Source organism: Cetorhinus maximus, chromosome 1 (genome assembly GCF_964194155.1).
Source record: "Cetorhinus maximus chromosome 1, sCetMax3.hap1.1, whole genome shotgun sequence".
NCBI lineage: Eukaryota > Metazoa > Chordata > Chondrichthyes > Lamniformes > Cetorhinidae > Cetorhinus > Cetorhinus maximus.
In genome coordinates, this window is record NC_135879.1 from 139,480,487 (window position 1) to 139,495,116 (window position 14,630).

Below are 14,630 nucleotides of genomic sequence, written 5' to 3' on the forward strand. Positions count from 1 at the left end.
GATGCCTATGGCATTGAAGGTGACAGTGCGTTGAACTTCTTTGCAATAGGCCCATTCCAGACCTTAGTGGGGTAACACAGCCAGCTGCACATCATTGCATCAAAGTGTTCACAGATGCAATGTTCTGAAAGGCTGAGAATTATATCTCATTCACGCAGAATGTCCACAGTCAAATGTATAGAGCCCAAGGATTTGCAGCGATTACAGGTTTCCAAAGGGTGCAGGGAGCCATTGACTACATGCATGTAGCCATTAAGGTTCCTGCTGACAGCCATGCACCTTCATAAACATCAATGTCCAGCTGGTGTGTAGCCATAATCGGCAGATCATGCAGGTGTGTGCCAGGCACCCGGGCAACAGTCACGACTCATACATCCTTAGGAACTCACAGATTCCAGACCTTTTCACCGGCCCGTATTCGTTGGAGAGATGGTTACTAGCTGATAAGGGCTATCGATTAAAGAGGTTAACATCACCTTTGAGGGTGCCCAGACCTGACAGAAAGGAGTTACAATGAGAGCTATGCCAGCACCAGGGCCACAGTGGAGCAGACCATCGGTCTCCTAAAGATGCGATTCTGATGCCTGGACAGGTCTGGAGGTGCATTACAGCATTCCCCCTCACGTGTGTCCCTGATAGTCATTGTTTGCTGTGCACTCCATAACATGGCCATCCAAAGAGGAGATGCCCTGGAGGATGAGGACATGCCAGATGGGGGTCAATCCTCTCACAAGGAGGGCAATAATGTGTTGTGGAGCCACGGCAATGCTCTGCTGATGGCTCTGGCCGTGATCAAGTGGACGGATGTGACACCAAAGATGCCTTAATATGGGAAAGGTTTCCATAGTGCATCTTGCCACTGCTACAGAAGGGGTTTGGTGAAATCTTGGCCCTCCTTTTTCCATGTTGCAATAAGAGAGCCCTGTAGCCCTTATATCCAAACATTCACCAATAACCCCCCACGAGAACATGATTCCTCCTGCCCTCCCTCAACCTTTCATTTCTTCCCTAAACCTTCTGATGCCTGTCACACAGCCACAGCAATCAGTAAGAACATCAGCATGAGGGAATGTGAGATTTGTGTTTATCCACAAGCTTGAAAGGTCAAACAGCATCAATTAATAAAAACCTCACCCATGTGCCCCTCTTTGTGTCTAATATGGATATTTAGTAATATATTAACGTGTGCTCCGCTGCAATGCCCTCCCCTTGCTTGTAGCTGCACTGGAGGAAGGCGGCTCATCTGCCACCTGGATGATTTCAGCGGGCGTCCTTGAGCGGCCGGCCACTCCAGAAGACTTGCTGAGATGCATGCGAGTCTTCAGTCAGCGCAGCAATGGTCAAGGCCTGTGTCAATGGCCAATGGATAGAGGAGATGCTGCCCCCATCAGAAGTGCCATGAGAGGAACTTCCAGATAAAGATTGCATTTTTTTATTCATTCATAGGATATGGGTGTCGCTGGCTGGGCCAGCACTTATTGCGCATCCCTAATTGCCCTTGAGAAACTGGTGGTGAGCTGCCTTCTTCAGCCATTGCAGCCTATGTAGTGTAGGTACACCCACAGTGCTGTTAGGGAAGGAGTTCCAGGATTTTGACCCAGTGACAGTAAGGGAACAGCAATATATTTCCATGTCAGGATGGTGAGTGACTTGGAGGGGAACTCTCAGGTGGTGGTGTTCCCATCTATATGCTGTCCTTGTCCTTCTAGATAGTAGTGGTCATGGTTTTGGAAGGCACTGCGTAAGGAGCTTGATGAGTTCCTGCAGTGATTCGTGTAGATGCTGCTACTGTGCGTTGGTGGCAGAGGGCGTGAATGTTTGTGGATGGGGTGTGAATCAAACTTCTTGAGTGCTGTGGGAGCTGCAATCATCCAGGGAAGTGGGGAGTATTCCATCACACTCCTGATTTGTGCCTTGTAGATAGTGGACAGGCTTTGGGGTGTCAGGAGGTGAGTTACTCGTCGCACGATTCCTAGCCCCTGACCTGCTCTTGTAGCCACAGTATTTATATGGCTAGTCCAGTTCAGTTTCTGGTCAATGGTAATCCCCAGGATGTTGATAGTGGGGGATTCAGCGATGGTAATGCCATTGAACATCAAGAGGTAAAGTTTAGATTCTCTGTTATTGGAGATGGTCATTTCCTGGCATTTGTGTGGTGCAAATGTTACTTGCCACTTGTCAGCCCAAGCCTGGATATTGTCGAGGTCTTTCTGCATTTGGACATGGACTGCTTCAGTGTCTGAGGAATCACGAATGGTGCTGAACATTGTGCAATGGATGCCACACTCGGCCAAATGCTGCCTTGATGTCAAGGGCAACAACTCACACCTCATCTTTGGAGTTCCACTCTTTCATCCATGTTTGAACCAAGGCCGTAGTGAGGTCAGGTGCTGAGTGGCCCTGGCGGAACCCAAACTAGGCATCAGTGAGCAGGTTATTTCTAAGCAAGTGCTGCTTGATAGCACTGTTGATGACCCCTTCCATCACTTTACTGATGATTGAGAATAGACTGATGGAGCGGTAATTGGCCATCCTGACTTGGAACTATATCGCCATGCCCTCACTGTCGCTGGGTCAAAATCCTGTACATACACCGCATGGACTGCATGGTTTAAGAAGATAGCTTACCACCACCTTCTCAATGGCAGTTTGGGATGGGCAATAAATGCTAGCCTAGCCAGCGATGACTGCATCACATGAACGAATAAATTTTAAAAAGTAACATAAAAGATGCTATATTGATGCAGTTTCTTCGTATCAACACCTCAGTAGAGAAAAAATAAATACCTTCAAGGACTTACTGAGAAAAATAAGATAAAATACTAGGATTAGTAATTGTAGACTCAAAAACCATGGCCTTAAATGACTCGACAAGATACTCAGAAATGTAATAAGAAAACAGAAATAAGCTTCAAAAAAGCTTACAAGAAAAAGGACAGAGATCCACAGACAAAATTACAAAATAACTTTGGAAGGATGTTAAATGGGAGATTAGAGGCAAAGAGGGAATTTGAAAAAAATATAGCTGCAGACAATGAAAATAGTAGCAAACTGTAAACTGATCATCACATAATAAGGAACAAATTTGTGCTTACCGTTCAGTCTGATTGACACAAAACATGTCTAATCTATCCAACCATCAATTGCCTCAAAGATCCAAATTGAACAAAAGTACCTCAGCATAATTGGCAAGAAATCAGAAAGATCAGAAATGGGTGCTGAGACTTGGTGGATGAACTTATGCAAGACTGGATGGCAGTTGAGTGCCAGACAGCTGTAATGCTCCTCAGGTGCACTGTACTTGTGTGGAAGCAGCTGCCCAAACTTTTTTATCCCCAGGCCATATGCATGCCCAGATGGAGTCCAGCCACTTGCTGCGTTATGTGTCTGCAAATCTTGGAGGAAATGGGAGTGCAGCTGTAGGCATCTAATGCTGCACCTGTGCACTGTGCTGCTGAGATTGAGGCTGCTCGTCCTGGATACTGGAAGTCATCCTGCGCGGAAGGGGTACAAAACAAAAATGAATATATTCTCCCAAATCTTCGGCCTGCCCTCCTGACACCCAGCTGGCAGGGGTCTAACTGCAGGCCATGGTGTCAAATTTGGATAGGTGCCCCTCTGCTGGGGTACACAATAACTGGATCCTTGTGAAAATCGAGCAGCATTCACTTCCGCAATTTGTGGAAACCCCAGGAAATCCTGAGGTTGTCAATGGGTGATGATCTGATGTAATGGATCTCCATCCTGTTTTCCTCTGCCGTAAATCTGTGAATATGAATTCCCCAAGAGCACGACAGAGAAAATTCAACCCCAACCCCTTCTGTGTTGCCAGGTTGCAGCTGGTATTGTGGGTTTACTGATGTAAAGACATAAGGATTAGTTTGACAACATTGATATGGAGTTGAGCAAAGTTCTCTGTGAAAATCAGCAAGCACCTGCACACACACTGGCTAGTCACAATTTCAGTTTCAGTGTTCAAGAGATTGCACCCTAAGGAATTATTGTAAGACTGTTCAACACAAATTGTAAAACCAATGGCGGAATAGAAAGGCAGAAGAAATTCAATTATTTACTGTTCATTCAAATACACAAAACTGCCACAATGCTCTGAAGTCAGTTTACAACTTAGAATAAAACTGAACCGCCCACCGAGCATCGACCTAGGCACTGGAAATGACAATGGCACGCCCTGCCCAGTCAACCCTGCAAAGTACTCTTCACTAACATCAAGGGGATTGTGCCAAAATTGGCAGAGCTGTCCCACAGAGTAGTCAAGCAAAAGCCTGACATAGTCATACTCACCTATCCATACCTTACAGCCAATGTCCCAGTCTCCTCCATCATCCACCATGGGTATGCCCTGTCCCTCCATCAAAACAGATGCACCAGAGGTGGCAGCACTGTGGCATATAGTCAGGAGAGAGTTGCCCTTTGAATCGCCATTCCAGACCCCATGTAGCCTCACAGCAAAGAAACATCCTGCTAATTATCACCTATCACCCTCCCTCAGCTAATGAATTAATACTCCTTCATGCTAAACACCACTTGAAAGAGGCACTGATGGTAGGAAGGGCATAGAATGTACTCTGGGTGGGACTTTACTGTCCATCACCAAGGGTGGCTCAGTAGCACCATTACTGACCGAGTTGGCCATGTCCTAAAGGACATAGCTGCTAGACTGGGTCTGTGGCAGTTGGTGAAAGAACTAACGAGAGGAAAGCCTGCTCGTCCATATCCTCACCAATGTACCTGTCGCAGATGGATCTGGACAGATGCAGGAGTAACCATCGCACTGGCCTTGTGGAGACAAAGTTCAGTCTGCACACTGAAGATATCCCCCATCGAGTTATGTAACACTACCTTGTGCTAAATGGGATGGATTCAGAACAGGTTTAGCAGTTCAAAACTGGGCATGCATGAGTCACTGTGGACCATCAGCAGTAACACAATTGTATTCTACCATAATCAGTAAGTAACCTGATAGCCCGGCCTATCCTTCACTGTACATTACCATCAAGCTGAGGGACCAACCCTGGTTCAATGAAAAGTGCAAGAGATCATGACAGGAGCAGCACCAGGCATACCTAAAAATGAAGCATCAACCTGGTGAAGCTACAACACAAGACTACATACATGATAAACAGCTGAGGCATCATGCTATGGACAGAGCTAAGCAATCCCACAACTAACCATTAAGATCAAAGCTCGGCAGTCATGAATGATGGTGGACAATTAAACAACTAACTGGAGGAGAAGGCACCATAAACATCATCACTCTCAATGATGGGAAAGCCCAGCATGTCAATGCAAACAACAAGGCTGAAGCATTTGCAAGCATCTTCAGCCAGAATTGCCAAGTGGAGCATCCATTTCGGCCTCCTCCTGAGGTCCCCAGCATCAAAGGTGCTGGTCTTCAGCCAATTCAATGAGTAGCAGGACAGATGATTGGACAGAATATAAAGAACAGCAGAGAATGACTAAAAGGTTAACCAGGAGAAAGAAATTAGAGTATGAGAGGAAGCTAGCTAGAAATGTAAAAACAGATAGCAAGAGTTTCTACAGGTATTTAAAAAGGAAAAGAGTAAGTAAAGTGAGTGTTGGTCCTCTAAAGAGTGACAGTGGGGAGGTAATAGTAGATAATAAGGAAATGATGAAAGAAATGAACAAATATTTTGCTTCTGTGTTCACTAAAAAGGATTCAAAAAACATTCCACTAATAGCTGCAAATCAGGAGGTGAACAGGAGAAAGGAACTTAGTGAAATTAAAATCACTAGGGAAACGGTACTGAGCAAATTGATGGAGCTGCAGGCTGGCATGCCTCCGGGTCCCAATGGACTACATCCTAGGGTCTTAAAAGAGGTGGCTAATGAGGTAGTCGATGCACTGGTGTTAATTTTCCTAAATTCGCTAGAATCTGGAAAGGTTCCATCAGATTGGAAAGTAGCAAATATCACCCCTATATTCAAGAAGGGAGGGAGGCAGTAAACAGGAAACTATAGGCCAGTTAGCTTGATGTCTGTCGTGGGGAAGTTATTAGAATCAATCATTAAGGAGGTTAGAGCTGGGCACTTAGAAGAGCTCAAGACAATCGGAAAGAGACAGCATGGTTTTGTGAAAGGAAAATCATGTTTAACCAATTTATTGGAGTTTTTTGAAGGAGTAACATGCGCGGTGGATAAAGGGAAGCCTGTAGACGTACTATACTTGGATTTCTAGATGGCATTTGATAAGGTGCCACATCAAAGATTACTACGGAAACTAAAAGCACGTGGTGTAGGGGATAACATATTAGCATGGATTGAAGATTGGCTGGCTGGCTGGCAGAAAGCAGAGAGTATGCATAAATGGGTCTTTATCTGATTGGCAGGATGTGACAAGTGGAGTCCCACAGGAGTCTGTACTGGGGCTTCAACTTTTTACGATATATATCAATTGCTTAAATAAGTGGCTTGAAGACATGGTAGCTAAATTTGCAGATGACACAAAGATAGATAGGAAAGTATGTTGTGAAGAGGACATGAGGAGGTTGCAGATGGATATAGATAGGTTGAGTAAGTGGACAAAGATCTGGCAAATGGAGTTTAATGTGGGAAAATGTGAAGTTGTTCAATTTGGCAGGAAGAACAAGAAAACAGAGTATTACTTAAATGGAGAATGGCTGCATTATTCTGAAGTGTAGAGGGATCTAGGTATTCTAGTATATGAGTCACAAAAAGTTTGTATGCAGGTACAGCAAGTAATTAAGAAGGCTAAAGGAATGCTATCCTTTATTATGAGAGGGATTGAACATAAAAGTAAGGATTTTATGCTTCAGTTACACAGGGCATTGGTGAGACCGCACCTCAAATATTGTGTGCAGTTTTGGTCTCCTTATTTAAGGAAGAACATAAATATATTGGAGGTGGTTCAAAGGAGGTTTACTAAATTGATACCTGGAATGAATGGATTGTCTTATGAGGAAAGGTTGGACAGACTGGGCTTGTTTCCATTGGAGTTTAGAAGAGTGAGGGGTGATTTGATTGAATATACAAGACCCTGAATGGAAAACAAAAACAGAATTACCTGGAAAAACTCAGCAGGTCTGGCAGCATCGGCGGAGAAGAAATCAGTTAACGTTTCGAGCCTTCATGGCCCTTTGGCAGAACTGAAGCATAGTTAGGAGAAGGGAGAAATATAAACTGGTTTAAGGTGGGGGGGGAAGAGAGAAGTTGAGGGTGTGGTGATTGTGGAGATAAGCAGTGATAGGAGCAGATAATCAAAAGATGCCACAGACAAAAGGATCAAAGAGGTGTTGAAGGTGGTGATATTTGTCTAAGAAAAGTGCTAATTAAGAATGGAAGACAGGATACTCAAAGTACAGCTCTAGTGGGGGTGGGGTGGACAGACTAACAAGGTTTTAGTTTTAGATTTAAAAATAATGGAAATAGGTGGGGAAAGAAGAATCTATATAAATTATTGAAAAAAAAGGGGGGGGCGGAGAAACGGGGTGGGGATGGGGGGAGGGGGAGTTTAAGATCTAAAGTTGTTGAATTCAATATTCAGCCCGGAAGGCTGTAAAGTGCCTAGTCGGAAGATGAGGTGCTGTTCCTCCAGTTAGGAATAGCACCTCATCTTCCGACTAGGCACTTTACAGCCTTCCGGGCTGAATATTGAATACAACAACTTTAGATCTTAAACTCCCCCTCCCCCCATCCCCACCCCATTTCTCTCCCACCCCCCCCTTTTTTTTTTCAATAATTTATATAGATTCTTCTTTCCCCACCTATTTCCATTATTTTTAAATCTAAAACTAAAACCTTGTTAGTCTGTCCACCCCACCCCCACTAGAGCTGTACTTTGAGTATCCTGTCTTCCATTCTTAATTAGCACTTTTCTTGGACAAATATCACCACCTTCAACACCTCTTTGATCCTTTTGTCTGTGACATCTTTTGATTATCTGCTCCTATCACTGCTTATCTCCACAATCACCACACCCTCAACTTCTCTCTTCCCCCCCCCACCACCTTAAACCAGTTTATATTTCTCCCTTCTCCTAACTATGCTTCAGTTCTGCCGAAGGGCCATGAAGGCTCGAAACGTTAACTGATTTCTTCTCCGCCGATGCTGCCAGACCTGCTGAGTTTTTCCAGGTAATTCTGTTTTTGTTTTGGATTTCCGGCATCCGCAGTAGCTTTTAGCTTTTTGTTTTTAAGACCCTGAATGGTCTTGACAAGGTAGATGTCGAAAGGATATTTCTTCTTGTGGGTGAGTCCAGAACTAGGGGACACTGTTTTAAAATTAGGGGTCACCCTTTTAGGACAGAGATGAGGAGAATTTTTTTTCTCTCAGAGGGTTGTACGACTTTGGAATTGTCTGTCTCAGAAGGTGGTGGAGGCAGGGTCATTGAATATTTTTATGACAAAGGTAAATAGATTCTTGTTAGGCAAGGGAATCAAAGGTTATTGGGGTTAGATGGCAATGTGGAAATCGAAACACAAGCAGATCAGCCATGATCTTATTGAATAGCGGAGCAGGTTCGAGGGGCCGAATGGTCTACTCCTGTTCCTATTTCTTATGGTCTTATGTAATTCAATTCATTCCATATGACATCAAGAAAAGACTGAAAGAATTGGATACTGCAAAGGCTATGGGCCCTGACAACATCCCGGCAATAGTACTGAAGACTTGTGCTCCAGAATTAGCTGCGTCCCTAGCCAAGCTGTTCAGTACAGCTACAACACTGGCACCTACCTGACAATGTGAAAAATTGTCCATGTATGCCTTGTCCACAAAAAACATGACAAATCTAACCTAGCCAATTACAGCTCCATCAGTCTACATGCAATCATCAGTAAATGATAGAAGGTTTTGTCAGCAGTGCTATAACAGGCACTTAGTCAGCAAAAACCTGCTCACTGATGCTCAGTGTGCGTTCCACCAGAGCTCCAGACCTCATTACAGCCTTGGTCCTGACATTGACTAAAGAGCTGAATTCCAGAGGTGAGGTGAGAGTGCCTGCCCTTGACATCAAGGCAGCCTTTGACTAAGTGTGGCATCAAGGAGCCCTGGCAAAACTGAAGGCAATGGGAATGTGGGGGGAAACTCTCCACTGTTTGGAGTCATTTCTAGCACATGGAAGATGTTTGTGGTTGTTGGAGGCCAATCATCTCAGTCTCTGGATATCACTTCAGGGGTTCCTCAAGGTAGTGTTCTAGGCCCAACCATTTTCAGCTGCTTCATCATTGACCTTCCCTCCATAATAAGCTCAGAACTGGGGATGTGCATTGGTGATTGCACAATGTTCAGCACCATTCACAACTCCTCAGATATTGAAGCAGTCACTGCTCAACAAGACCTGCGCACCACACAGGTGCGAGCCATTGACAATCTCCCTTTGGCATTCAATGACATTATCATTGTTGAATCCCCCACCATCAACATCCTGGGGGTTACCATTATCCAGCAACTTAACTCGACCAGCCATATAAATACTGTGGTGACAAGAATTGCATTATTAAGGTTTAATGGCAAACACATTGTTAAGATTTAATGCCATTAACATTGTTAAGGTTTAATGGCAATTAAATTGTAAAACAGTAGATGGGTATTTGTAAATGGGCCTTCTAAATTATGATGTACAGCTCCTGTTTATAGACCTGAGGGGCCTTCGTGGCTCCGTGCAGGTATTGCCCGTATTTTACCAGGGCCTGATCAAAGTCTGGAACATGGTCGCCTCGCGATGCAGCTCTCCGCCATCAGGAGTAGCAGCTATTGTCAGAAAGTCCCTGCTCAGGACTCTGCCCCTCTACTCTTTTCAGTGGCTGTTGGAGAGGAGGGCTGTGGCTGCCGGGGTGACCAGTACCAGGGATGTGCTGGGTGCCGGAGGAGTGGGCCGGATGCTTCCACAGGAGTTGGTGCATTGCGCGTCCGTGGACGTCCGGCTCGTGGCCAATGCCATTCAAGACCTTAGGATAGTCGTGCTCGGCCCTGACATCGTACTGGGCCTCGAGGTGGCGCAGGTGCGTGATGGTCTTCCATCTGAGCATACCCCTGTTCGGACGGAATTCCACGTTGGCCCCAAGTCCCGAACCCTCCCTCAGGAGCTGGTGCCCCGCAACCTGAGTCGCCTCGTGGAAATGCCCTCTATATCCTTTAGCACGGCGTGGAGGGGTTTCCTGTATGGTATGCTGCTGCGCATCCTTCACTTCCTTGCCCTCGCCCACCGCCTGGACACGCCCTGGCGTGCCTTGTTGCCATCCGGTGGCGGAGGTTCCCATTGGGTGGGCCCTCTATGGGGGTGTCCTCCTACTTTCCATCTGGGACCTGGGGTGGAGGGTGTTGCATGTAGCAGTTCCCGTACAACCGTAGGATGTGTTGGTTCATGGACTCCCAAGATACCTGCGCCTTTTGCGGCCTTGTGGAGTCCGTGGACCACGTATATATAGGGTGCTGTAGGCTGCACTCCCTTTTAAGTTATTTAAAGAACCTCTTAGTGATGTTTTGTTTGCACTTCAGTCCCACGCTCTTGATCTACGGGCACCCGGTGCAGAGAGGGGCCAGGAAGGAGGAGGACCCCCTTGTGAACCTGCTTCTTGGCCTGGCCAAGTTAGCCATTAACAGGTCCAGGCAGCGGGTGATCGAGGGGGGTCATCCAGCCTGACTGCCTGTCCCTCTTCTGTGGCTACGTTCGCAGCCGGGTGTCCCTGGAAAGGGAGCACGCGGTGTCTGCTGGCACTGTCGAGGCCTTCCATGCTCGGTGGGCACTGCGGGGATTGGGGTGTTTTATTGACCCTCTTAATCACATTTTGGTTTAATGTTTGTAAGTTTCCTTTAAACTTTGTCTTTGGTTTTCCAGTCTCCCTAATTTAGAGGCTGCATTTATTTTGTCCCTGATTTTGTTAATTTAGTTTATTTGGTTGACTCCAAAAGAGCTTATAAATGGGGATAGCTGGGACACTGGTGTGTTGGAGTAGTGTTGTCTGTCAATTAAGTCAATAAACTCTCTCCAGCAAAGAAAGCAGCTATGTCTTTGTTTTAACTTCACCAACCAGCATGGATCTGAGTAACAGAGCAGGTCAGAGGCTGGGACTTCTGCAGCAATTAACTCACCTTCTGACTCTCCTAAGCCTGTCCACCATCTATAAGGCACAAGTCAGGAGTGTGATGGAATACTCCCCACTTGTCTGGATGAGTGCGGCTCCAACAACTCTCAGGAATCTCAAAATGATCCAAACAAAGTGGCTCACTTGATTGGCACCCCATCCACTAACTTAAACATTCACTTCCTCCACACTGATGCTAAGTGGCAGCAGCGTATACCATTCACAAAATGCATTGCAGCAACTGCAAGCCTCTTCACGGCACCTTCCAAACCCACAAACTTTACACAGATGCATGGGAACACCACCACTTGATAATTCCCCTCCAAGTCACACGCCATTCTGGCTTGGAACTATATCACTGTTCCTCCCCAGTGCTGTCTCAAATCCTGGAACTCACTCACTAACAGCACTGTGGGTATAACTACACCACAAAGACTGCAACGGTTCAAGGAGATGGCTCACTGCCACCTCTCAAGGATAATTAGGGTAAGCAATAAATGTTGGCCTAGCCACAGTCACCCCAAGAATGAATTAAAAAAAGGAAGCAGCATGAATACAAAAAGCAAAACTGTTGACACTGAAAATCTAAAGTAAAAAACAGAAAATTCTGGAAATACTCAGCAGGTCTGGCAGCATCAGTGGAGAGTGAAACAAAGATAGCGTTTCAAGTTGATGATCTTTCATCAGACCTGGAAAAAGATAGAAATGTAACAGACTTTCAGCAAGTACAAAGACAGGAAATTGGGGATGGGGACAGAGCAAAAGGGGAGGTCTGTGCTGGCATTTGCACTGCAACAAATATTACAACAAAAGCACAGGGTATGTTGCAGGAGACCGTTATTAAACCCAAACATTCATTAGCTCACAGTACAGTAAGATCCTTCCATACTCACAATATGGTTTTTGACCTTGTGTATTCCCAGTATGTGTCACTATGCTATGAATTATTTTAGGTCACGATGGAAAGAATTTCATTTTGCTTCACTCAAATGCAAGTAGTAAGCGCCTTCTGCTGGTTACCCCCAGATCTGCACAAACAAGACGTTGCTAAGAGTGCTTGCAGAAAGGCTGCTGCCAAGTACACAGGGATCCTGTAAATGGCCACAGTAATTAGGAATGACTAATCATTTGAAATATGAAGCAGGGCTGCAGTGCTGATGGTAGCTTACATTTCATTGTTTCTCTGATATTTTTGAAAACTAAGGTCTTCATTTATCAAAGCACTGACAAAGCACTTAGACAACCTTTCTACTGTGCTGAAGGAGCTTAGTTCCTTACCGATTCTTTCCTCTATTTTATAGATGGGTACACAACAGATGACATTGAATTTCAGTGGACAGGTGGTAACTATGCAGTCACAGGAGTAGAAAAGATTGAACTGCCACAGTTTTCCATTGTCGAGTACAAGATGGTTTCAAAGAGAGCAGTTTTTGCTACAGGTAAGCTATTCAACAAGAAATAGAGGCTATATCAATCATTTATACTGCTGAGCTCCATGTGTTCTTTCATGATAGTTAAAACTCAGATGGATAGAAAATGTACTACATTGCGCCTGTCTTTCAGGCTTAAAATGGGTACAAAGTAAAGCAATTTAGCAGTGAGACCTTTTGAGAAATTAGTCCGTGATGAGAATGTTTTGGGCTTTCCCCACTGAGGGTTCTTCAACAGCTACCAACTAAAAGTAAGTGTTGAAGGTGTTTGAAAAATAACAATTATATGGAGCTAGGTACAGGGTGCTTCCCGTTTCTCCCTGACACAACAGTCTCGAAGATCGACCCCTCCAACCCACTACCATTGTCTGGACCAACTCCTACACATGGGACTTATCTGGGAGCCACTGCCTGAAGCTCGAAATTCAGTTTTCTCCTGGGTGGTTTTCCTATGGATGCAAACCAGGCAGCTCTAGATGAAGGCCGAGGTCCAGTTTCAGCCCAGTGCTGGGCTGGGGGCTGAAAACCAGCCCGTATTAATTTCTGCTCAAGAAATTATGTCTTGTGTCTATGAGTTCACTGGTTGAGTAAACTTGAATTGCACACCTTCATATACACCTGTTAGTTGACGCTCGCTATCAAGAACGGAGAGAGACTGACAAGAGAACAAACTGTGATTGTTTATTCCAACAGAAGGCAGAGCACTAAATTCTTGCATGCTCCCACAACCACCTGCAGCTTTAGATTTACAGTTAACCAGTAGCCCGCGCTGTACAGAGACTGGTCACACAGTTAGTCCACCTGCATTCTCTTAAAGTTACATGGTACTCCACTTTACCACAAGAAACTTCAAGTAACACAAGCTTTAATGAGTTATAAGACATTCTACATAAATAAAAGATGCTTAGATGCATTAAATAGCCGTGTCCGGTCATCTTTAGCTAATAAAAAAGTCCTGGGCATGAAATTTGGATAATAGCACCCCTGGAGCCAGTACTACAGAATCTGGAGGAGCTCCAACTGAGGTGTACTGCACCTCCGGCCACTTCAGCAACAACCCGCACGTTATCCATGTTGGGAAGACCTCAAGCAGATGTGTTGTACATGTGCCAGAAGCATTCCAACTGGCCAGGTCAGGATGTCAAGCAGACGGACCAGCTGATTTGATGCATGATTTACAAACTTGGACTATGTAGGACCATTCAACTTATTCGCTTGTCACTCACCAAAGAATATTCATAAAACTGCAAGAGGGTCCCACTACTATCATTATTTTAAGGACCAGTCACCTAACTCGCATGTAAGTTGACTTACACTAACTATCTTTATTGTAAAAAGTCTGAAAGTACTGTGGAGTATTTTTGGAAGTGGTGCAGTTAATTGCTGGATTTGTTAGGGAATGTTGCTGTATCTTCATAGGGAGGGCACAAGGTTTGGTGACCCATCCACTCAAAGGCTGTAAGAGCTATGAAGGCTACAGTTGCAGTGCTTCTGGGTCAGTAACACAATAGGCCAATGGAGTTGAGGCTGCAGAGAGGGAAAGCTTCATGCCATGCCCTCTGCCAAGTTGGAGTCAGACAACTTTATATTCCTTAACAGTAACAGGATGCTATCTGACAGGCCAGTCATCTCAGTGTGCATCCTATCCTCGGCAGTGTTTTCCTGTATGCCAACTCACTGAAGCCCTCATCTGGGTCCCCTGTAACAGAACTCATCTGCAATCTCAGCTTCTGATGAGCAAGCACACAAGCTATCATTTCTCCCTGGCCTTGCTGCAGCCCACACATGTCTGGTGACTCACCATATACAGATCCCAAATCTATACTTTCCTCTAAGGTGTATGCAGTGCCAGTATCTGAGCTGGTGGTGACTGATGGGGATGCGGTGTATTCAGCAGCATGCTAGTGCATTGGGTAGGAGACATCAAGCGAAGTTGTATTCACTGGCCTTGACCACCCATGTAATAATTAGACTTCCTGTGGCACTGCTACCAGGATCTTGGGGCCAGATTCTATGCATTGACCTCCCCTGCCATCTGCTCCCATTCCCTTCCAAGGGTGGCCCTTGAGAGCCTGATGGAACCCCGCGGAAGCTGGCCTCTCTCCTGTCCACCTCC

At 45.4% G+C, this 14,630-nt stretch overlaps 1 protein-coding gene across 5 annotated transcripts in view; it reads left to right on the forward strand.

Moving 5' to 3' along the window:
* LOC144688455 (gamma-aminobutyric acid receptor subunit beta-1-like) overlaps positions 1 to 14,630 on the forward strand; it is a 383,572-nt gene that overhangs the window by 324,975 nt on the left and 43,967 nt on the right. For all 5 annotated transcript variants that reach the window (XM_078555074.1, XM_078555167.1, XM_078555257.1 and 2 more), the window contains exon 6: positions 12,386 to 12,523. In XM_078555074.1, coding sequence (XP_078411200.1) covers positions 12,386 to 12,523 — 138 coding nt within the window. The remainder of the gene's footprint in view (positions 1 to 12,385; positions 12,524 to 14,630) is intronic.